This window comes from Protopterus annectens, chromosome 3.part0 (assembly GCF_019279795.1).
Source record: "Protopterus annectens isolate FY-2018-M chromosome 3.part0, PAN1.0, whole genome shotgun sequence".
Taxonomy (NCBI): domain Eukaryota; kingdom Metazoa; phylum Chordata; order Ceratodontiformes; family Protopteridae; genus Protopterus; species Protopterus annectens.
In genome coordinates, this window is record NC_056731.1 from 112492876 (window position 1) to 112518623 (window position 25748).

A 25748-nucleotide genomic window follows, 5' to 3' on the forward strand; every position below is an offset into this window, starting at 1 on the left:
TCTCTTTACTTCCATCAATTGTCTCGTCAGTCCAGGCTGACTGCAAGGACAGTCCTTCAAGCCTTGGGGTTCATGGCATCTTGTATTCTGGTACTTCCCAATGCCAAACTGCATATGAGGAAGCTACAATGGTATCTCAAGAATGTATGGACACAGCACTGCCAAGATATGGACACTGTCATTCAGATAATACCTTGCATTCGAAAGGAATTTTTTGGTGGGCTCAGGAATGTCACCTAAACAAGGGACTCTCTGTGACCCGGCCAGAGGCGAGTCAGATTCTAACGACAGATGCCTCAGACAAAGCTTGGGGAGCTCATCTAAATGGAAAGTGGGTACAAGACACGTGGCCTGCCAGACTTCAACATCTACATATCAACTTGAAGGAGATGTTAGCAGTCCAATTTGCATTAATAGCTTTCAAGGATTTACTTCTTCCAGGGCAGGTGTTGGTTCTAACAGACAACACAACTGTCATGTGGTACATCAACAAGCAAGGGGAACGATTCTTATCCTCTATGCAGACAAGCAATGATTTTGTGGGAGACTGCTCTCAGTTTACAGCTAAATCTTCAGGCAAGGTTTCTGCCGAGCACAGAACTCCTTAGCAGATGTGTTGAGCAGACAAATTATGGATCCCCACGAGTGGAAATTGGATCCTCATGTATTTCAGAAATTGACAGTGTTATGGGGAACTCCAGACATAGATCTGTTCGCTTCTCCACTAAACTACCAGCTGCCAAAGTTTTGCACAAAAGGTTTCATCCCACAGCCTGGAAAGTGGATGCTCTCTCATTCAATTGGGGCAATCTTCATGTGTATGCCTTTCCACCTCTGCCTCTCCTCCCAAAGGTACTCCTGAAGGTCAGACAGGACAAGCCAAAGATGATTTTAATAGCTCCAGATTGGCCTCGACAGCACTGGTACCCATTACTGAGAAGTCTGGTACGGAGCCTCCATGGCCTTTGCCTTGATTCCACACCTGCTGTCTCAGGAGAACAGTCATTTACTCAATGTCAAACTTCACTCTCTACATCTAACAGCCTGGCATATTCTGTTTTAAACACTGGAGGGTCTCAGCTTCCACAGCAAGTTTTGAATGTTATTTTGGAGGCCAGAAGGCCTAGTACAAGGAAAGTGTACTCAGATAAATGGAGGAGATTTTTATTTTGGAGTACAGCAAAGGAATTTGATGTTTCTAAGCCTAATTTAAGTGTGGCTCTTCAATATCTTACTGAGTTACTGGACAAAGGTTTGTCCTTCTCCTCTATTAAGGTTCATGCTGCAGCAATTTCTGCTCACTATGACTGTGACCCACCATTGTTTTCTCATCCTTTGTTTAAGCAATTCCTTAGAGGGGCAAAGAATATAAGACCCCCACGTAGAGCTCCTACTCCTGCTTGGGATCTCAATTTTGTGTTGGAGAAACTCACTCTACAACCTTTTGAGCCTGCAGCTACTGCCGAGTTGAAATATTTATCATGGAAGACTGCTTTTTTTTGGCCATTACCTCTGCGAGAAGGGTTTCTGAATTACAGGCCCTTATGGCGGTTGAGCCTTTCTTAATTTTCCATAAGGATAGGGTATCTTTGGATACTAATCCTTCCTTTATGCCTAAAGTGGTTTCTAGTGTGGCTTTAAACCAAACTATGCATTTGCCTACTTTTTATGCAAACCCCAAAATAAAGGGGAAAAGATTTTGCACACTTTGGATATACACAGGCAGTTGCGATATTATTTGAGCAGAACTAAAGGGTTCAGGCAGTCTCAGCAGTTATTTGTTTCATTTGCTTTGGGTTCTCAGGGCAAGCCTGTTTCAAAACAAACTATTTCTAAGTGGATTGGTTTTGTATTGCTTTCTGTTATTCCCATCATGGTAAGGAGATTCCAGCTGGGATTAGGCCTCATTCCACTAGGGCTACTGCCACTTCTACAGCTTTTTTAAGGGGGGTGGCTACTAAAGATATTTTGGAGGCAGCTACTTGGAGTTCAGTGCATACTTTCTCTAAGCATTACCACCTTCCACTTTACTCTAAATCTAGGGCTGGTTTTGCCACTGCAATTTTACAGGGCATTTTGGCAGCTCCTAATGCTTTATAGTTTTGCCATCCTCCCTTAACTCTGCTTTGGGATTCTACCCATATGTAAGGACTGCAGCAATGTGAGATGAAGAACATAGTACAGTTTTGTACCTACCATAAATGTAGATGTTCGAAGATCCACATTGCTGCAGTCCAATTTACCCTCCCTCCTTCCCCTCTGTAGTTAGAGGCGGTGGTGTGGTTTGGGTTGTGAATATTGTAAATATTGTAAATAGGATTAGTGCAGGGGTGGTTGGTTGTTTTTTGCTGTCTTTTGGTTTTGGCCTTTCTTTTTAGGGCCTTCTGACATCTGGGGCAAGAAAAGACTGAGGATATGACGTCGGTCATGCGCATTTGTACCTTGATGTCCTGATGTCAGTCTTAAGTGCCTTGACCGACGTCAGCCTAATACTTTGGTATTCGGGCCGACCGAGGACAGCGGACTACCCATATGTAAGGACTGCAGCAATGTGGATCTTCGAACATCTACATTTATGGTAGGTACAAAACTGTACTTTGGGGAACATTTTTTCTTGCCTCAGCCGATGTCAGAACAAATTGAGAAAGTTAATAATTGTTTGTCTTGTGGTAAACAAATACCTCATAAGGACTTCCATTCTTACTGTCTTCCTTGCCTGGGCCCAGACCACGTCTCGGCCTGTGCTTGCTTTAATAAGCGCACTCTCAGGCGCCAGGCAGAATTTGCTGAAGACTTTTTTGGCTAATCCTTTGCATATACCATGCCGTCGGATCAACCGACAGCTCAATCTTCCAAAAAACGGAAGGACCGGGACCGGCATCCTCGGCCCGCGTCCTCTACCGGTACTACTCCTAGACCCTCCGCTAGTGCTTCGGTCCCTGCGGAAGCGGTAATTCAGCCGCTCCAGGCCGACGTCACAGCGTTAACTAGTCCTTCGGTCCCGGAGACTTCTCTGGTACCGGTTGTGGATTTTCCTCCGGATACCGAAGTTCTTGATTTATCCGACACCATTCCGGTCGACAAGGTCACTCCTGCACGTGGGGCTGCTAGGCCTCCTGTATCTATGTCCATCAAGGCCTTTGCATGTGCTAAGGCCGCCAGCCAGGCCAAGGCCCATCCTAAACGTGCTGTCCAGGCCCCCTCTTCTGATAAACATATTATGTCTCTTGCTGCAGACCTTATTTCCCTTATCAGGGGGTCTCAGCCTCACCCAGACAGAGGTTCTCAGCCTCCTGCAGAGAAAAGGCCTAGAACTGAGCAGACAGAAAACCTCTCTTCAGATGAGGCCTCTGGGGATTCTGAGCATTCAGATATTTAAGAAGAATCCTTCCAGGCCTATGAGGACTCTGATGCTGAGGAATCAATTCCCTCTGCCTCTCCTCCAGAGGATTTCTCTTTTGTTGAAGTCCTGCACTCAATGAGGGAACATTTCCAATGGCAGGGTCAGGAATTCTCTGATTCCAGGAAAAGGCTCCGTACCTTCTTAAAGCTTCCCCAGTACAGACCTTTGGCTATTCCTCCTGTGATGGATGTTTTGGATGATGTTTTCTCCAATTCCAGTGCTAACCCTGACTCTCTCCCCCCTGCTCCTGTCAAGCCAGACAGATATTACAGAGTCCCTGACACTCACAAACATCTCTTTAAGGCCCACACCGTGGATTTAGAAACTATTTCACAGGGTCCCAAGGGAGTGGCTACCTCCACTGCCAAGAATCCTTTGCCAGCGGATAGGGAAGCCAGGTCTATGGAGAGATGGGGTAAAAAAGTTTATACCTCTACCACCCTAGCCATGAGGTCTCTTAACTGCCTTTTTCATATGTTTCAGTACCAGGATTTTATACTGGATGATTTACAGAAAAAGCTAGCCTCTCCTGAGCCTATTGACAGAAAGGCATTGCAGGATCACATACATAACACTCAGCAGGTTAACAATCATTTTCTTCAGTGTGGTTATGATGCATTGGAAGCTTCATGTAGGGCAGCTATGACTGGGGCTGTGATACGTAGACATGCTTGGTTAAAAGATCAGCCACTGCCAGACCATGTCAAAGTAAAGTTACTTGATGCACCTCTGGAAAAACAGAAGCTTTTTGGCGCTAATGCACAAGATGTGTTGAAGTCCATTGAGGAAAAAGCTAATTCAGTACAGACAGTCAAGGATTTCCTCCAGGTTCAGCCACCCAGATTCAGTAGAAACTGGCCTTCAAAGAATTGGTCCTTCCCAGACTCGGACAAGTTTCAAAGGGGAAAGAACAGGCGTGGCCGAGGCCAATACCGAGGCTCCTACAGGGGACGCGAATGGCAAACTACAAATCAAAGAAGTGCTGCAGCCAGTCCAGCTGCACTACAAGGACAATCACAATGACTTGACTTTCATACCGCCTACAAGGGCTCAGAGAGAAGCACCCTTGGGCGGAAAATTATCCTTATTCTCAAAGAACTGGCATATCTTAACCAAGGACAGTTGGATTCTGAATTTAATAGACAAAGGTTACAGATTCCACTTCCATACTTTACCTACAAGACAAGGCATGCCAAACCTGCCACACCATCAAAGGGCAGAGGCACTCATTCAAGTTTCAAAGCTATTAAGTATAAAAGCAATAGAAAAGTACCTCCCCAGGAACAAGGCCAGGGATTCTATTCAAGACTGTTCCTTGTTCCAAGAAAGGAAAACAAATGGAGGCCTATACTGGACTTGTCTACTCTAAATACCTTTCTCATTGTGCCAAATTTCAAAATGCTGACGTTACACCAACTCCTTCCCATGCTGGGCAAGGGGTCTTGGCTGGTCACTCTGAACCTCAAGGAGGCATACCTGCATGTCCCAATCAGACAAAGCTGCAGAAGATACCTCAGATTTCTTGCAGGGACAGAGCACTATCAATTCTCAGCATTGCCGTTTGGCTTATCTACTGTGCCCAGAGTGTTCACGAAATGCCTGGCATCAGTAGTGGCACACTGCAGACTCCAGGGAATTCAAATATACCCCTACCTGGACGACTGCCTCATACAAGCAGACAACAGACAAACCTTAATAAAAAACTTGGACTATGTCATGCAATTACTACAGGCCTTGGGATACACAGTCAACGTTCAGAAATCAAGGCTACTGCCATCCCAACAGATTATTTTCCTAGGAGCCAAACTGGACACACAAACACAAATGACCTACCTCACAGAGGAAAAACAGCAGCAGTTACCAGAGTACTTCAAAGGCCTAGCACAGCTCTCCCAGCTGACTGCAAGGAAACTCCTGCAGGCCCTGGGGTTCATGGCATCATGCATTCTTCTGATACCTTTGGCAAGACTTCATATGAGAAAGCTGCAATGGTATTTGAAAAGCTTATGGTCCAAACACAGCCAAAGCCTAGAGGACGTAATCCCACTTATTCCATGCCTGCAAAAGGAATTTTTGTGGTGGGCTCAAGCAAGTCAATTAAACAAAGGCATGTCTTTCAACAGACCTCAAGCAGGTCAAATAATTACAACAGACGCCTCAGATCATGGATGGGGGGGCGCACATGGAGGGCAGATGCATTCAAGGTCAATGGACACCAAAGGAAAGACATCTGCACATAAACCAAAAAGAGATGCTGGCGGTGATGCATGCAATCGAGAGTTTCGAAAAATCACTGCAGCAAGGACATTTACTAATAAGGACAGACAACACCACGGTCGTGTGGTACATAAACAAGCAGGGAGGGACTCATTCTTACCCCCTCTGCAGACTAACAATGATTCTCTGGGGAAAAAGCACCGAGTCTGAAGATACACCTGCAATCCCAGTTTGTGCCAGGCAAGGACAATGTACTGGCGGACAAGCTGAGCAGAAATTTCTTGGCTCCACATGAATGGATGCTGCATCCCCACATTTTCTCACAAATAACAAAGACATGGGGAAGACCGGACATAGATCTATTTGCGTCTCACACGAATCATCACCTGGAAAAGTTCTGTACCAGGACCCACCATGCACTAGCCTGGACAACGGATGCTCTCTCCTTCAGCTGGAATTCCCTAAAAATTTATGCATTTCCTCCTTTGCCACTGTTGACCAAGGTGATCCTGAAGATCAAAGCAGAACAGCCAACAGGCATATTTTGATAGCTCCAGACTGGCCAAAGCAACACTGGTACCCATTGCTGTTGAGCATAACTCGGACCATACCGTGGCCTCTGCCCCTATGGCCCCTGCTCCTAACAACACAACTACAGGACTGTTCACCAAAACCTGAAAACATTACATCTGACAGCCTGGAGGTTACTTAAACTCCTTCCGCTTCCAATCTTTCCAAGGCAGTTCAGGACATCTTATTGGAAGCACGCAGACCATCCACCAGAAAAGCCTATTCAGCCAAGTGGAAGAGATTCAGCATCTGGGCTGCCAACAGGGGTCAGGATACAACAGTACTGAGTATACCTCAGATATTGGAGTACTTGGCAGAAATATTTCATTCTGGACTCTCATATTCTTCCATAAAGATTTATGCCTCAGCAATCTCAGCAAGATACAATTGTGATCCACCAGTGTTCTCACATCCTTTGCTAAGACAGTTCCTGAGAGGGATAAAGAATATCAAGCCTCCCAGAAAACAACCAGTACCTGCATGGGACCTCAATTTTGTACTGGAAAAATTATCTCTGCCTCCCTTTGAGCCAGCAGCAACCTCGGAGATGCAATTTCTATCATGGAAAACAGTTTTTCTATTGGCAGTCACATCAGCAAGAAGAGTCTCGGAGATACAGGCACTCATGGCAGTGCCTCCTTTCCTCATTTTCCATCAGGACAGAGTCTCTAAGAACAAATCCTTCTTTCATGCCAAAGGTGATTTCCAGGGTGTCTCTAAATCAAGCTATTCACCTTCCTACTTTCTTCCCCAATCCTCAAAATAGAGGGGAAAGACTGCTGCATACCTTGGACATACACAGGCAACTACGCTACTACTTGGACAGAACTAAGGCCACCAGAAAGTCTGACCAGCTGTTTGTAGCCTATGCTGCTGGAATACAAGGAAAAGCAATCTCCAAGCAAACAATTTCAAAATGGATTGGACACTGCATCAGATTCTGCTATTCTTACCATGGAAAAAGTGTGCCAGCCAATATTAGGCCACATTCCACCAGAGCTATAGCCACATCCACAGCTTTCCTAAGAGGAGTGGCTACAAAGGACATTCTAGAGGCTGCTACATGGAGCTCCGTGCATACATTTACCAAACACTACAACCTGCCTTTATACTCCAGATCCCGAGCAGGCCTTGCTTCGCAGTCCTGCAGGGCATTTTAGCTACACCATCTTTTCTTAGCTCCATCCACCCCAGCTTGGCTATGGTATTCAACCCATATGTTATGACTGCAGTTGCATTCTTGAAGGACATAGTACAGTTTTGTACCTACCATAAATGTAGATGTCCGATAGATATGCAACTGCAGTCGGATTTTCCCTCCCGCCTTCCCCTCTTTTCCTTCATTTGGGTCCATTCCCCCTGTTCCTTTAGCTGGGGGTATCTCCTGTGGTGTATCTGTTTATTACTGTTGTGCATGTCTGGAATTGTTTATCCATTCACCAAATTTAGCCTTCCTAGGAGGGCACCTGGCATCTGGGGCAAGAAACACTGAAGAAGATGGCGTCGGCCGATGCCTTTATACTCCAGCCGTTGTGACTTCGGAGAGGAGGCGACACTGGCCGACGCCGGACCCAGACTTTGGAATTCGGCCGACCGAGGGCTGCCTGAGGCAGGACAACCCATATGTTATGACTGCAGTTGCATATCTATCGGACATCTACATTTATGGTAGGTACAAAACTGTACTTTAGCTGACACTTGATATGTCCATCTGCTGAATAAAGAGTCCCGAACAATGGACAGGTATGCGAAGTGGACATTTTCGTCAGCGGCTTTTACACAGATCGCTGAATTATTTGACCCATTTTACCAGACTTCAGAGAGATCTCCTAAAGGCGCTAGAAGATATCCTCCAAGGTTCCACAGCTGGAGGGGTTCCAGTGACTGCCCAGCTTGCTACCTTAAGTTCAGTAGTCAACTCCTCTATGCGGCTCATTTCTTATGCAGCCGATGGTGCGAGTTGGTCAGCTGGTACAGGAATTGCTCTGAGGAGGCATTTCTGGATGTGCCTTTGCGAGTTCGATGAGTCCTTCAAGTCTTCCTTCACTAACGCCCCTTTTGATGGCTTGTCCTTGTTCAGGCCTAAGGTCAGATAGTCTGACCAGGTGCGAACACGAGTGCAAAACTATGCCATGGGAGTACGTTTTTCCCCTCCCTACCAGGCCTTTTCCCAAAAGCCAGAAGCAGGAAAATGTGGTTCCACAAATCTGAGTTTCGCCAGACGCATGTGGTGAATCTTCGCACAGAGGGGGAAATAATGGAAGACACCGACCTCGTGGCAGAGGGGGTCTGCAAAATCAGGGTAACAAATGCGTTCTCTGGCAGACCCTTCCAGCACTCCTGAAAAGAGGGCCCGCCTGTAAACCTCTGGTGGCTGTCGGGGGCAGATTATCACTGTATCCAAAAGCCTGGCTAAATATCACTCAAGACAAATGAGTACAGTCAATAATAATATCCAGTGGATAAAACATACCCTTCTCCACCCCACCCCAAAAACAAGATCAGGCTCAGACATTCCACCCTGTCAATGGGATCAAGCAACTCTAGAGATACAAAAGTTGCTAGGAAAGAGTCGTCCCAAGAAGTCCCCGCAGACCAAACCGGATCCGAAACTTAGTTTCTTTTTAGTTCAAAAAAAAAAAAAAACCCACGGACTGGAGACCCATCTTGGATCTCAGCAGGTTGAACAAGTCTGTAAAATAAAAAAAAAAATAAAAAAAAAAAATCGAAGTTCTGTATGGTGACACTGCAGTCTATATTTCCCTTTCTTGGAAAAGACAATTGGATGTGCTGAATCTATCTTCAGGATGCGTACTACCATATAAAAATGGACAGGCGATCCAGGAGACATCTACGCTTCCGGTTGGGAGCCAGTCATTACCAATTTCAAGCTCTGCCCTTTGGTCTCAGGGTGTTTACCAAATGCATGAGCAGTAGTCACGGCTCACGTGAGACGTCTAGGATTCTGAGTGTTTCCATACTTAGATGACTGGCTCCTGACCACCACCAAGCATCTACTAACCAAGGCAAGAGATGCCACCGTTCACCTTTGCTCAGAACTGGGCATTATCATAAATTTCGAAAAATCTGCCTTGTTACCATCACAGCATATTACATTTATAGGAGCAGACTTACACAGTATAGACGTGGTACCAAAATAGCCTCACGACAGGGTACAGACACTGCGGTATCAAGTGTCCATCTTACTCTCAAAAAAGGCAGTACAAGCAACGTTGGTTATAAGGGTCATGGGCACTATGGCAGCTGCTTTATAACATTAGTACCTCTGGCACGTCTACATATGAGAGTCCTACAGTGGATCCTCTTCGCTCAGTGGTCCATGCAGGAGTTGCACATGTCCCACTAGATCTTCATTACAGACTCCTGCAAAAAATACTTAAATTGGTGGCTTCATTCCACGCAGATAACTCTAGGAAGGCTGTTCACTCTTCCCCCAACCGGTAGCCACAGTGACCATGGGTGCTTCCCAGATCAGGTGGGAGGGGGGACATTATCTGGGAAAGACCATCCAAGGAACTTGGCAGGAACATGAGTACCACTTGCACATCAGTGTCTTGGAGATGAGAGCAGTGCTTCTGGCATTGCAGGCATTCTAGAACTCTCTTCCACTGGGCATGATTGCAGTATAGACAGACCATGTCAGTGGTGTATCAGCAAACAAGGTGGAACTGGATCCTACCCCCTGTGCCGAGAGGCTCAGAGTATGGCAGCGGGCAGTCTCTTCTCAACGTTTTCTGATTGCAGTACATGTTCCTGTGAAATCCAATGTGTTAGCAGACAAATTGAGCAGAGCAATTCTAATGCCTCACAAGTGGTCCCTAAAACAGGAAATTGTGAACCAGATTTTTCGCAACTGGGGACAGCCTTGCTGTGACCTGTTTACCATGTCCATGAGTACCAAATGCAGCAGCTACCTTGCCCTAATTCCCCTGCCAGGGGAGTCCTCAAGGGATGCACTCGTTCACGATTGGCTCCCGGGACTCTCTTTTGCCTTTCCCCCGTTTTCCTTGATTCACAAAGTTTTACAGAAAGCCAAAGCATTGAGTTGCAGGTTAATACTCATCGATCCATACTGGCCTCGTCAGATCTGGTTTGCTTTCCTATGGCCCCATCTCTGAGAAGAGCTGTGGCATTCTGGACCTGGTACCAGATCTGACTCATCAGCCAGGGACGATCCATCCCTCTGTCCAGACCCTCAAACTGACAGCTTGGCTGCTCCACTTTGAATCTTAGCCAGGCTTCCAGACATATCCCCTGCTGTGAGAGACGTGTTCTAGTTTCAGCTCATAAGGCAATTAGAAAGCTTTATGCTAGCAAATGGAAAAGATTTTCTTGTTGGGCTTCCAAGAATCACATAGATCCCTTCACAGCCCCTGTAAGTGCAATTTTAGAGTTCTTAGCAGAAATTTTTAATAAAGGCACAGCAGCAGCTACCATGCGAGTACAATTAGCCGCCATATCTAACTGGCACATCCGAGACATGGGATCAAAAATAATGTCTGATTGTGCAGCACCTTCCTGAGAGGTACATGTTTTACTAAGGCCTCCAGTAAAAGAACCACCTCCTCCTTTGGGAACTTATTTTGGTACTGACTACTTTGATTCTCCCACCATACAAACCAGCTTCCTCTTGCAACTAAAATTTCTAACCTGGAAAATGGTCTTTCTGGTAGCCATTACTTCAGCTAGGAGGGTTTCGGACCTTCAAGCTCTGTCCGTATGCCCTCCCTACATAGTTTTTCACAAAGACAGAGTCTTTCTTAGAACAAATCCTTTGTTTCTTCCCAAAGTATGTTCTGAAACCAGTGTAAATCAAACCATTGACCTGCCTGTTTTCTTTCCAAACTATGGTAACAAGGTAGAATATTCCCTATACCAACTAGATGTACACACAGTTGTGCTTCTCTTTGCATAGAACAAAGGAAAGTAGAAAATCTGACCAGTTATTTGTGTCCTTCTCAGATAACAGGAAAAGTGCTCTAATATCAAAAATGACCTTGTCCAAATGGCTTACTGTGACACTATTATCCACTCATATAATTCTCAACATAGACAACTGCCAGGACAGATTAGAGGCCACTCAAGAGCCATGTCAACTTCAACCGCCTTTCAGGCCAGATTACCTATGGAGTCGGTCTGTGCTGCAGCCACATGGGTCAAATCCCATACCTTTATCACACATTACAAAGTAGACGTGGCCTCCCAGAACAGGGATTCCTTTGGTTCCACTATTCTGAAGAGTTTATTCCCTTGAGCTAACCAAGAAGGAAGATGCTGGGGATGCTGTCCCAACCAGCAAGAATGAAGGCAAGTTAGGACAACATAACATTAAGAATTTGTGCTCACCGTAATGTTCCATGTTTGTTGTCCATAATCTCGCCTCCTTTCTTGCATCCCACCCTCCTCCTCCCATCCTTCGCTCCTGGAGGATTGAGAGAAAATTGTTGTTAACTACAAAGTGTGTTCTCTGCTTCCCTTCTGCCTCTTGAGGCATAGGCTAATAGCCATTACCTTTGGGAGTTTTGGTATATAAAATTCAGATGTTATTTTTCAAACAAGATCTGGGTTATCTTCCCTAAGCATGGTGGAGATATAGGATATAGCCTTGAGCCAGTGGAAGCTCTCGAGCTTTAGTATTAGGCCAAATTGGAACCCTTGCTCTGTTCCGAACCCAACCAGCGACAATGAAGACAAGATTATGGGCAACAAACTTGGAACTTTATGGTGAGTATGTAACTTCTTATTTTACAGCGTCTTTGTGTAATTGAGGCTAATGTGAGAGAACAGAATGCATTTGTGTTTTTATACAGCAGCATCAGTACTTGGAGACTGCATGGACTTTACTGAAGCTACTGGAGAAGCAGTTCCAGGTGGATTCTGTCAACTACAAGATGTTTTGTAGGTTTGCCATCATAATGGCAGGCACATCGTCAAAACAACTTCATGAACTCTGAACTGCGGCGACTCTAAACAGTGAACGCCGATATTCCGAATCACAAAATCTCGCCCCCTTTTGGACCCATGGTAGCACTTGTTTCAGGTATGGAATGATTGGAAATGTCGACATTTGCTGTTTTGTTCAACTTTGAAGAGTCCGGCAGTACAGAATTTGTGGAAACGGTTTGACCATGGGCACATCTGGGGATGTGTTTGCTGACGACATGATGATAAACTTGTTTTGTAAGCTTACTTGGTCACTCTCTCACACTCTCTCTCTCACACTCTCTCTCTCACACTCTCTCTCTCACACTCTCTCACTCTCTCTCACACTCTCTCTCACACTCTCTCTCTCACACTCTCTCTCTCACACTCTCTCTCTCACTCTCTCTCTCACACTCTCTCTCTCTCTCTCTCTCTCACACTCTCTCTCACACTCTCTCTCTCTCTCACACTCTCTCTCACTCTCTCTCACACTCTCTCTCACACTCTCTCTCACTCTCTCTCTCTCACTCTCTCTCTCTCTCTCTCTCTCACTCTCTCTCTCACTCTCTCTCACTCTCTCTCTCACACTCTCTCTCACACTCTCTCTCTCACACTCTCTCTCTCACACTCTCTCTCACACTCTCTCTCACACTCTCTCTCACACTCTCTCTCTCACACCTGCATGCGCGCTCACAAATGTCTCATGAAACAGTTAACTTTTGTGTAAGTGAGCGAATCTCTAAATGGTGATCAATTTAAAGCAAATGCTCAAAAAACAACTTTTTTTTCAGGGGCAAGCTCCCCTGCACACTCTAATTATATATACTAACTCCAGGATTGCACAGCAGCAGGTTAAGGGGAAATTCCCTTACCCCGCTGTTCCACAATCCCATTTAAGACTGCTGTCAGAAACTCCATTAGGAAGAAGTTCATTCACATGTTCACTTTTTTACAGCATGAAAAAGCATTTGCTCAAGTGAGTATTTGCTCTTCCCAATTGTAACTATATATGTGTGCGCATATGTCTATTACACACACTTTTGCTTTTTAAACAGACTGCTTACAATTCTGTCTCTTATTGCCCTCTATTTTCTGAGGTCCATAAACTTTCATTTATCCATTAGTGCCATTGTGCATCTTGTTCTCCAATGTTTAGTCACATGTTCATCTGTGACTGAGCTGCTTTATTTTCGTTTTGGGTTAAGATGCAGTTCTGCATTTCTCAGTCCATACTTTGCAACAGTAATCTGCATGTATTTCTTTTATTTAATCTTAGTTTTCATTCATTGTTATTATGCTTTTAGGCTCAAGGAAGAATTTATGGGAAACTTAAGGAAGAAAATTTCTTTGGACCCAAGGAAGAAGTGAAACTGGAAGCTCATATTAAAGTACCATCATTTGCAGCTGGCAGAGTAATAGGCAAAGGAGGAAAAACGGTTTGTTGCTTTTCATTGACTATTTTGTATTCAGAACTAGGTTGCGTTGGGAGTTTGAGGTGGTAAAACTGTTGTACTTGTGACTGTATGAAATGAAGATTTACATACATGTCCCTAAAATGTTTTTGGTATTTGCTGAGGAGTTATTTTCCTGCATTGGAAAGTACATTCCCACTGCTATGTTGGTAATTATAATGACAAAAGCAGTCCCATCATCTTTTTTAAGAAAGAGCAAGATGTTCTTCATCTCACATTGCTGCAGTCCTTACACTTGGGTAGTCCGCTGTCCTCGGTCGGCCCGAATATCAAAGTATAAGGCTGACGTCGGTCAAGGCGCATTAGACTGACATCAGGACGTCAGGGTACAAATGCGCATGACCGACGTCATATCCCCAGTCTTTTTTGCCGCATGGTCCGATGCAGAAGCAGCGTTGCAAGTGCCGTTCGGCGTTCTGAAATTTTTCGAATTCGGAGTTTCAGACCGAGTCAAAGTTGGCTAAGTACCCGTTAGAATATTTTAGTTTTTCTTGCCTCAGTGGTTTACCGGATGTCAGAAAAAGTGAATAACTGTATTTCTTGTGGGAAACAGATACCGCATAGAGATTATCATACTTTGTGTATTCCTTGTTTAGGGCCTGAGCACGACGTTGTTGGGTGTCGCTTTTGTGCTAGATTCAATAAGCGCACTATTAAGAGAAGGTTAGATTGTGCCAGGTTAGTCTTCGGGAAGCGGTGCAATTATAATATGCCGTCGGATGCTCCGACATCCGCTTCTTCGAAGAAGTGCAAGGACAAAGCAGCTAAGCCCAGGCAAGAAGAGCCATCCGTACCGGACGCCGGTTCTTTAGAGGTGTCGGTGGAGCCGGGGTTCCGCCGGAGGTTTCTCTGGAGTCCCAGGGGGAGACTTTGTTATTGCAGGATGTGGCCTCTCAGGAGGCAGGTCAGGCTGAAGGGGCTTCTCAGGTTACTGTACTCCCCTCCCTTCCTAGGGTGGTTAGGCCCTCTCCTTCTGTTTCCAAGGCTTCTCCCAGAGGCAGGCCAGGTTTAGCTTCAGTTGGTGTCACTCCTAGTTCTTCAGGATCTGTGCCCAAGAAGCATATGCTTAAAATGGCAGAAGATTTGATTACTTTGATTAGAGGTTCTTTGCCCCTCCTGATAAGAGACCTAGGGTGGAACCTGAGTTGGGGAGTTTTGAGCAGGCTTCGGATGTTTCAGAGTCTTTGGCTGAAGACTTGCAGGAGTATTCTCCTTATTCTGATTCTGATGTGGATGATTCTACTCCTTCTGCTTCTCCTCCTGAGGATTTTTCTTTTCAGAGACTCTTCATTCCATGAGGGAGCATTTTAAATGGGAAGGTCAGGACTTCTCTGATTCCAGGAAAAGGCTTAGGGAATTTTTGTTTTACCCCAGCATAGGCCTTTGGCTATACCTCCTGTTCTGGATGTTGTGGAAGATGTGTTTGCAGAGGCTTCTCTTAATCCTGATTCTTTGCCTCCTGCTCCTGTTAAACCGGATAGGTATTACAGGGTGCCTGAAGCTCATAAGTATCTTTTCAAGAGTCCTAGGGCGGACCCAGAAACTGTTAGTCAGGGGCCTAAGGGTGTTAAGGCTTCTGTTGTTAAAAATCCGGTTCCTCCAGATAGAGGCCAGGGCTTTGGATAGATGGGGAAAGAAAGTCTATACTTCTTCCACCCTAGCTATGAGGGCTTTGAATTGCCAGTTTCACATGTTGAAATACCAAAACTATCTACTTTCTCAATTAAAGTCTAAGGTAGATGCTCTGGCGGAAGGTATTGAGTGTAAAGAGTTACAAGATTTAGTACATGTTTCTGAACAAGTGGGTAAGCATTCTTTGCAATGTGGTTTTGATGCTGTACAGGCCTCGTCTAGGGTGGCTGCCACTGGGTCAGTTCTTCGCAGGCACGCCTGGCTGAGGGATCAGAATTTATCTGACCATGTTAAGACAAGGATTTTAGATGCTCCTTTACAATCTGATGTGTTGTTTGGTTCGCCTGTTGAGGCAGTCTTAAAGAAAATGGAAGACAAGGCTAAGTCTATGCAGACTGTTAAAGATTTTTGCAGGTTCAGCCTCCAGTTTAGTAGAAATTGGCCTACCAAGGGGTGGACGTATCCTTCTTATGATTCCCAGTCTAGGGGTAGATCTAGACGTGGTAGGGGCAGAGCTCAGGGCTCTTTCAGGCCTAGAACAGGGAGTTCACCTGCACAGTCTTCGGTGAGGGCAGGGGTCAGTCCTTTCGTAAACAGACCCAATGACCTACCTTTTCAGCTGCCAGAGCCTTCTCGTCTGGCAGCACCTTTGGGAGGAAGGTTGGCACTTTTCAAGGAAAATTGGAGTTTAATTACCCAAGACAGATGGGTATTGGATATCATTCACCAAGGTTACAGGTTTTATTTCCATACCTTGCCTCCTTTCAAAGGCATGCCAGACGCTCCTCCTCAGCAAAGAATAGAGGCTCACAAACAAATTTCTCTGCTACTTCAAATAGGAGCCATACAGCCGGTCCCTATGCCAGAAGTGGGCCTAGGATTTTATTCTCGCCTGTTCCTAGTACCAAAGAAGGGGAACACGTGGAGACCAATTTTGGATTTATCTATCCTCAACACTTATCTGGACATTCCCAAGTTCAAAATGTTGACGTTACAACAGCTTTTACCTCTGCTGGGCAAAGATCATTGGATGGTAACTTTGGATCTCAAGGAGGCTTACCTTCATGTTCCTATCAGACTGAGTTGCAGGAAGTATCTGCGTTTTCGGGCTGGGACTTCTCATTATCAGTTCTCTGCATTGCCCTTTGGCTTATCTACTGCGCCCAGAGTGTTCACCAAAGTTCTGGCTCCAGTGATAGCTTTCTTCAGGCTAAAAGGAATACAGATCTATCCTTATTTGGACGATTGCCTGATTCTGGCTCAAGGAAGGGACGAGCTTCTTCATCATTTGGAATATGTGATAGCAGTGCTAAGATGCCTGGGGTATTCTGTGAAGGAAATAAAGTCCAGTCTAGTACCCTCTCAGGACATGTGCTTTCTGGGTGTAAGACTGAATACAGCATCCCAGATGGCCTTTTTGACCCCGGACAAACAAAAGAATCTCTCCCTTTACTTTCATCAATTGTCTCATCAGTCCAGGCTGACTGCAAGGACAGTCCTTCAAGCCTTGGGGTTCATGGCATCTTGTATTCTGGTGCTTCCCAATGCCAAACTGCATATGAGGAAGCTACAATGGTATCTCAAAAATGTATGGACACAGCACTGCCAGGATCTGGACACTGTCATTCAGATATTACCTTGCATTCAAAAGGAATTTTTGTGGTGGGCTCAGGAATATCACCTAAACAAGGGACTCTCTGTGACCCGGCCAGAGGCGAGTCAGATTCTAACGACAGATGCCTCAGACAAAGCTTGGGGAGCTCATCTAAATGGAAAGTGGATACAAGACAAGTGGCCTGCCAGACTACAACATCTACATATCAACTTGAAGGAGATGTTAGCAGTCCAGTTTGCATTAATAGCTTTCAAGGATTTACTTTTCCAGGGCAGGTGTTGATTCTAACAGACAACACAACTGTCATGTGGTACATCAACAAGCAAGGGGAACACATTCTTATCCTCTATGCAGGCAAGCAATGATTTTGTGGGAGACTGCTCTCAGTTTACAGCTAAATCTTCAGGCAAGGTTTCTGCCGAGCACAGAACTCCTTAGCAGATGTGTTGAGCAGACTAATTATGGATCCCCACGAGTGGAAATTGGATCCTCATGTATTTCAGAAATTGACAGTGTCATGGGGAACTCCAGACATAGATCTGTTCGCTTCTCCACTAAACCACCAGCTGCCAAAGTTTTGCACGAAAAGGTTTCATCCCACAGCTTGGAAAGTGGATGCTCTTTCTTTCAATTGGAGCAATCTTCATGTGTATGCCTTTCCACCTCTGCCTCTCCTCCCAAAGGTACTTCTAAAGGTCAGACAGGACAAGCCAAAGATGATTTTAATAGCTCCAGATTGGCCTCGACAGCACTGGTACCCATTACTGAGAAGTCTGGTACGGGAACCTCCATGGCCTTTGCCTTCGATTCCACACCTGTTGTCTCAGGAGAACAGTCATTTACTCAATGTCAAGCTTCACTCTCTTCACCTAACAGCCTGGCATATTCTGTTTTGAACCATAGAGGGTCTCAACTTCCACAGCAAGTTTTGAATGTTATTTTGGAAGCTAGAAGGCCTAGTACAAGGAAAGTGTACGCAGATAAATGGAAGAGATTTTTATTTTGGAGTGCAGCAAAGGATTTTGATGTTACTGAGCCTAATTTAAGTGTGGCTCTTCAATATCTTACTGAGTTACTGGACAAAGGTTTGTCCTTCTCTTCTATTAAGGTTCATGCTGCAGCAATTTCGGCTCACTATGACTGTGACCCACCATTGTTTTCTCATCCTTTGTTCAAGCAATTTCTTAGAGGGCCAAAGAATATAAGACCCCCACGTAGAGCTCCTACTCCTGCTTGGGATCTCAATTTTGTGTTGGAGAAACTCACTCTACAACCTTTTGAGCCTGCAACTACTACCGAGTTGAAATATTTATCATGGAAGACTGCTTTTTTGTTGGCCATTACCTCTGCAAGAAGGGTTTCTGAATTGCAGGCCCTTATGGCAGTGGAGCCTTTCTTAATTTTCCATAAGGATAGGGTATCTTTGCGTACTAATCCTTCCTTTATGCCTAAAGTGGTTTCTAGTGTGGCTTTAAACCAAACTATTCATTTGCCTACTTTTTATGCAAATCCCCAAAATAAAGGGGAACAGATTTTGCACACTTTAGATTTACACAGGCAGTTGCGATATTATTTGAGCAGAACTAAAGGGTTCAGACAGTCTCAGCAGTTATTTGTTTCTTTTGCTTTGAGTTCTCAGGGCAAGCCTGTGTCAAAACAAACTATTTCTAAGTGGATTGGGTTTTGCATTGCTTTCTGTTATTCCCATCATGGCAAGGAGGTTCCAGCTGGGATTAGGCCTCATTCCACTAGGGCTACTGCCACTTCGACAGCTTTTTTAAGGGGGGTGGCAACTAAAGATATTTTGGAGGCAGCTACTTGGAGTTCAGTGCATACTTTCTCTAAGCATTACCACCTTCCACTTTACTCTAAATCTAGGGCTGGTTTTGCCACTGCTATTTTACAGGGCATTTTGGCAGCTCCTGCTTCTTTATAGTTTTGCCATCCTCCCTTACCTCTGCTTTGGGATTCTACCCAAGTGTAAGGACTGCAGCAATGTGAGATGAAGAACATAGTACAGTTTTGTACCTACCATAAATGTAGATGTTCGAAGATCCACATTGCTGCAGTCCAATTTACCCTCCCTCCTTCCCCTCTGTAGTTAGAGGTGGTTGTGTGGGTTGGGTTGTAAATATTGTGTATATTGTATATATTGTACGTATTATTAGTGCAAGGGTGGTTGGTTGGTTGTTTGCTGTCTTTTGGTTTTGACCTTTCTTTTAGGGTCTTCTGACATCTGGGGCAAGAAAAGACTGAGGATATGATGTCGGTCATGCGCATTTGTACCCTGACGTCCTGATGTCAGTCTAATGCGCCTTGACCGACGTCAGCCTTATACTTTGATATTCGGGCCGACCGAGGACAGCGGACTACCCAAGTGTAAGGACTGCAGCAATGTGGATCTTCGAACATCTACATTTATGGTAGGTACAAAACTGTACTTTTCATTGAGAAAAAAAGATGGATGAGCTTTTAAGATATTGGGAGAGGTTGCAGATGGACCTCAGTACTGTCTCCGATTAGTCCCATATAGCTCGCTCAAAACATTGAAAAAAAAAATGAAATTATTTAATGCAAGTTCTTTACAGCCTTTGGATATTGTTCAGCTTCATTCCCTGGAACACACAGGCTGTCTTCATTTGATCTGACATTCTTCCTCACCAATGGGTTCAGATCCGATCTTCTGATTTGACTCTGCCACATATAGTAGACTTCTTATCCAGCTCTCGAGCTCCTCTTTGTACCCATAATGTTCTATTCTATCCCCAACACCTCAGAGCTCTTTGCTGCCATCATGGTTGGACACAGGTTCTGCTCTCGAACATAGTAAGCAATCATTTTCTTATATTTACAGTTATTAAACCTTCAGTTTTTAAAAATCCTACTTTGTCAGTTTTCTCCCTCTAGTTTTTTGCTATCATTTGGATGTCTTCCGTCTTATTCCTTCCTTCTACTTGGTTTGACTAGTCTTAGTCCCATTGTTGGTACCTTCTTTTCTTTACCCTTTTAGGTAATCTTTAGCATACCATAGCTGGTATTTTTTTCCCTTTCGTTTAACTATTTAAAAAAAAAAATGTATTAAATTTGCTTGTGGTAAACTTGTCTTGTTTGTACCATGTTTTTCTCCTTGGCCATGTTGACGAAGTCAACTGGCTTCAGAAAGTGCACTTGTGGACTTAAGATCCCCGAACTCAGATTCCCACAAGAAGTGTGTGTATTGCCTAGGATCTGATCTTATTGTCACTGCTTGTCCCATTTGTGCTACTTTTATTCCCAGGGTATTATTGGACAGGTGCAATAAACTAATTTTAAGAGTTGCATCCTGATGCTTCTGGGGCTGAAACCCCTCAAACACCCAAATCAGTTTATTTGGATAGGAAGAGATCTCAGAAGTCCCCAAGGGTCTCTTTGGAGCTCCTGGACAAGATTAGAAAGATTTTAGATTCCACCACCTCTGATTCAAAATCTCGTGGGCTGTCCTGGAATCCAAAGCTGCCTTCGAATCTGAAAGGCTCTGCTCGTATTGTCATTTCACCCTTGCCATCTACTTCCTTTTCGGATCCTAAGTCCTGTAATCCAAGATCCACATCAATCTGCAGAAGCCGTACACCAGAATAAAAACTGAAAAAGTTACGTACTTACCATAATGTTCCATCTGTGTTGTCCATTTTCATTCTTGCCCAACTGATGGGTTTGGATCCGAGCCCTCTGATCCAACTCAGCCGCTGCTGAAGCTCGTGGCAACAGTGAACTCTCGAACTTCTCCCTTACCCAGAATGCACCAGCCCCCATTACTTCAGATCTTTGCACACTATAGCAGAAAGAATTACTCTTTTGTAAAGAAAATTAAGGAATATATAGCAGAAAGAGTAAGCAGAGCTGTAGCTGGAGCTCTGTAAAGTGAGTAGACCCAAATAATCACTGTATCCACTAGCTGTTCCAAGAAAAATTAAGGTTGGGGGTCTATGGGTGAGGAGTTGAAGAATGAAAATGGACAAAAAGATGGCATGTTATGGTAAGTGCATAGCTTCTTTACCTGATGGTGCCCAAGTTCCCCTCAGCAAATGAAACTGATCTGAGGTTCTGTGTAAATAGAAGCGCAGATGTCTATGAATGTCAAGTAAATGTAACAAATGTTCACCTTTGTATAATTTTGGAAGAAAAATGACAGATTAATGGATTTGTAAATGTTGGACTCTGACACTTCTTTTGGTAATGTCACTCAATCCTTATGAAAAACGGGTTCCTATTAAATGACGGAAGACTCATTCTTTCGAATGCGTCTTGGTTGAACTTGAAAAGGCAAAATGACGAATTGGAATATAAGCAAATTCTTTCCCCGGGAAAGAAATCGCTTGGCCTCAGCCATTACTTTGCCGTTATTGTCACTGTAGTGCAATCTCGGGAGTTGGTATATTTAAGTAGGGGTGTGGGCAAGGGCCCACGCTTAATGTTTTAAGTGATTTTTTGTAACCACAATTTTTTTTCCCCTTGTTAAAAAAAAAAAAAAAAAAAAAAAAAATCACTGTTCTAAGCGTTCGAGTTTGTAAGCTTTCGCTTACATGGGGTTGTTAAATCATAGTTCGCTTTTTTCTAAGCGTTCAATGATTTAATATGGACCCTGAAAAACTCTATATGGAGGCTTCACCAATAAGGCCTGAATCTCTGAAATTTGTGTGGCAGAAGTAATGCTCACCAAAAACACTTTTCCAAGAAAGAAATTTGATAACCCAATCATATACAAGTTTGAAGGGAGAAAGCACCAAAGCTTTTGCAGTGTCAGAGTTCAGTCCCACAGAGGAGTAGGTCTTTAAAGAGGGGGGGGGGGTCTTAACAGAAATATGCCTCATAGAAAGGTTTTACAAAGTTTATGGGAAGAAGGTGAAGAGGCATCAAGACCAATATGAAAATTAGAAATCGCTGCTAATTGAATCTTTACTGTTGGAGAACTGGCTGCTTGATTAAAAAGCTATGTCATGAACTTCAGGATAGTATGAATTGGTGCCAAAAAGTGGTCCACATCATTTTGAAGTGCCCAGTGCACAAATCTTTTATGTTTGCTAGCATAACGTTTCCTTAGAGGGTTTGAGGGAAGATGAAATTTGTGGATAGGTGATGAGAGCATAGGTTGTCTGGCTATTACTGGAAATGGAGAAACCAAGCTGCTAGCTTGAGACTCAGGAGGTCTAGATGTCTGGTAGGGTACCAGATCTGTAGCTGGATCCAGGATTAATGAATCAAATGAGGCCACAGGAAGGGGAACACAGTCTGTTAAGGCCAAAAAGGGTGCAATGAAGATGACTTTGTTCTTTAGCCTGGCAGCTCTCTGAGAAACTTTGGAATCGAAGGAACTGGGGGATGTGCTTAAAGTAGACTGGGGGAGGGGGCAGTCATGAAGGAGGGCATACCTCTATGATTCCCCCTGTTGGGGGCATTAGGGCAAAGTAGTTGCTGCACTTGTTCAGGTGGGACATAGAGATCACAGCATGGCTGGCCCCACTTGTGGAAAATTCTGCTACTGTTTGAGGGACCATTTGTGAGGTAGTAGAATGTACCTGCTCAGTTTGTCTTCTAGCATGTTGGAATTCCTTGAAATGTGCATTGCTGTAAGAAATGGGTTGGAAGATGTTGCCCATTGCCATACTCATGAGCACTTTTAGACATAGGGGTTGTGATTTGGTGGTTCCTCATTTGTTGATGTACCAAACCACTGACATGTCTGTATGACAGTCATTCTCGAAGGGAGAGTATTCCGAAAGATTTGCAAAGCTTAAAAGTACTGCTCTCAATTCTAGATCTTCAGGAGACCATGTGCCTTGGACAATCTTCCCTAGGTAATACCTCCCACCCCAGCTGAAAAAAATCTGTGGTCACTATAACCTTGGGTTGATGGGGGACGAATAAACAGCCTTGTAGAACCTAATCTGACTGAATCCACCACATCAGACCCTTTTGCATATGTTGGCGATTTGTATTGGGGCAGGTAAGGGGAAATGAAGAATTGACCATTGGGAGGCCAACATCCATTGAAGGATTCTCATGCAAAATCTGGCTAAAGGCACTGTCTATGCTGACACTATTGTTTTCAAAGGCTAAAAGATGAAGTGGACTGAAACTCTTGGTGCTGCAAACTGTCTTTTCCACTTGTGTTATTGTCTGAACTCTGGAGAGGGAAAGTGAGGCTGTAGATTGTCGAGCAGTGTCCCTGTGAACTCCAGACTTTGACTTGGTTCTAGTTGAGATTTTTTGTAATTTATAGTTGGTCCTTGTAGGGTACAAGTTTGGATCACTTTTTCTCTTGCTATGATGATATGAGCCAGTCATGTATGGAAACGTCTAGAATCCCTGCAGCCTCAAGTGAACTGCTTCAACCACTATGCATTTTGTAAACACCCTGGGAGCTGTGGTGAGACCAAAGGGCAGAACTCTGAACTAATGATGATTGGCTCCCAAACAAACTAGTAAGAACCTTTCGGGACCACCTGTTCATTTTTGCGTGGTGGTATGCATCCTGAAGGTCTGTTGAGCACATCCAGTCCTCCAAAAAAGGAAGAATGGACTGAACAGTGACCATCTGGAACTTGGTCTTTTAAACTGATTTAAGATGCTGAGATCCAGAATTGGTCTCCAGTTCCCTGTTTTCTTTGGCACTAAAAAGAACCCTGATTAAATTCCGAATTCTGTCTGGTCTGGGGAGAGGTGTTTGGATGACTGTCAAGTCTAGCAGCTTTTGTATTTGACTTGCTGCATGTTCCCTCTGGGTGGAACATTGGGGAATTTTCTTGAATTGGGAGAACAAAGGGAAAATGGTATTGTATAACGTCTGGAAATCAGGCTGTCTGGTGCAGGAGTAAACGACCCAAGATTGCCTCCAGAGGTGGACAGTATTTGGCCTCCTTTCACGAGCACTGGAAGGGTTTGTCAAAGAAAGAATCTCTGGACCCTTGGTTCTGCGGGCCACCTCTGTCATGAGAGTTGCATATAGCATTGTAGTCCCCCCGCCCCTGGGGGATTCTCCTCCATGTGTGTCCTGGAAAGCACCTTCAGATTTCTTGAACTGCATTTTACCACCATCTCGATGATTCCTTGAAAAAGATCTTTGAGGGTTGAAAAAAATACGCCCACTGTAGAAAGGGTTTTTCTATCCTTTTCGTACATGGACAATGTGTCTCTTACCTTGGGACCAAAAAGTGACATGCTGTCAAAGGGAGCATTGACGAACGAAGAATTAAAGCTTTGAAAAATCACACACAAGCATCCAGGGGTGTCTTCTAATGGAAACGCCAGAACCCGTTACCCCTGAATGTCCTCTGCTTGGGGACCTCCTTGGTGGGATACTCCAGGGAGGAAACAGAAGAGGGGATACCCTGATAGGAAGCCTGGGTTTTGGTATCGGCTGTCCCTATAGAGAGGATAGTTGAGACTGTAGATGCAGAGGCAGAATATATGTAGACTTGGGATCGGGGGGGGGGGGTGGTAAGCACAGTCTGAGTCAGAGGTGCAGACAGAGATCTCTCCATACAGTCTTGGAGAGGGATAGGAACCTGGATCCGAGACTACAAGCCCCTGATTACTGGTTTCCTCCTCCTCCAAGGACCGCTGCCCCGAGGCCGAAGTTGGAATCCTACTGACCATTGCTGAGGCTCCGAGATGGAGTCCACTCCAAAACTGTTGGAGTCTACTGCAGCAGGTAGTATCTGCTCCAAGAACTCTGGCTGTGACTGAACCAAAGAGCTCAGAGCAAGTCGCTGATCCAAGGTTACAAAGATTCTCTGATCTAATGGCGATGGGTCTGTATGACTTGGGTCCAAGAGCTCTGAAACCTTGATAGGAGTTAGAGGCAGAATTGGTAGTGGAGGTGTCTTGGATATATGGTCTTCCTGACCCAATGGGGCAGGAGCTGAGAGGATCTTTTTCACTACCCTGTCCCCATCCTATCCGGTCAGACTTGTATAAGAATGGGTGGATAGAGTACTTTGGAGATTTAGGTCTTCCCAAAAAAGGGGAAGGTACTATTGAGAGAACTGGATCCAGTGATGGGATTACCTTGTTCTAGAAAAAGTAGATAAACCTGTTTTTGTCTGATCTGAGGCCTTCATATCCAACAAATTTTGTAAACTTTCAGCGAGTTCAGACCTGAAGAAGCCGTCTGATCCAAGGACAACTTTTTAGACATTGCTGGATCGGGAGGAAAGGGACAGATCCGAGAGTTGTGTTTTTTTCAGTGGATCTAATAAACCCATAGTATCAGTAGTTCTTTTCAATGATTTTTCCGAGGACCTGAAGGCAGCAGAAGAGGTGCTCAGAGAAGCATGAGACATCTCTTTAGCCTTTTTTTTAAGATGCTCTAGAGATAGCTTCGTCAAAGAAAGAAGATAAGAGACCATTTAAAATAAGTTTATTCCTTCAATCTTCCATCCTGTAGGGTTAAAAGCATGCAGATTGCACAGTTTTAGTAGAGATGAAGAGGGCCCAAGCAAAAAAAGTCAGGAGTATCATCTGAACAGACTTTCCACATTTTTAAAACCTGCTGGACTTTTCTCCTTTTCAGGCATAAGCAAACAATTAGGAAGACACAAACTCAAGTTGTTTCTCTCCCTGATTTTCAACAGGTTCTCCACATTTTTAATGGGATTCACCCGAGAATTAACAGACATGTTGCCACTGTATTACATTGCAAAAAACAAAAACTGCATAGGGATTTCCTGCAATATGTTAACAACAAAGCCTATCCCCTCAGATCTGAATTTTCCCATAGGTTTAGTTTTAGAAATCGGTCTTCTTTTGCTCCTTCTGTACCTCCTCCCCCCTCTAGCGTGCTTTTTCCTCCCCAGCACTGTCCTTCAGCTTCTTTTTTGCCTCCCACTCCTTCTATCCTCCCTCCCCCTTTCTTCAT

General features: G+C 44.5%; 1 protein-coding gene across 1 annotated transcript in view; it reads left to right on the plus strand.

Moving 5' to 3' along the window:
* IGF2BP3 (insulin like growth factor 2 mRNA binding protein 3) overlaps positions 1-25748 on the plus strand; it is a 1266240-nt gene that overhangs the window by 1059210 nt on the left and 181282 nt on the right. Inside the window, exon 17 of the mRNA XM_044064618.1 lies at positions 13438-13569. Within this exon, the coding sequence (XP_043920553.1) occupies positions 13438-13569 (132 nt within the window). The remainder of the gene's footprint in view (positions 1-13437; positions 13570-25748) is intronic.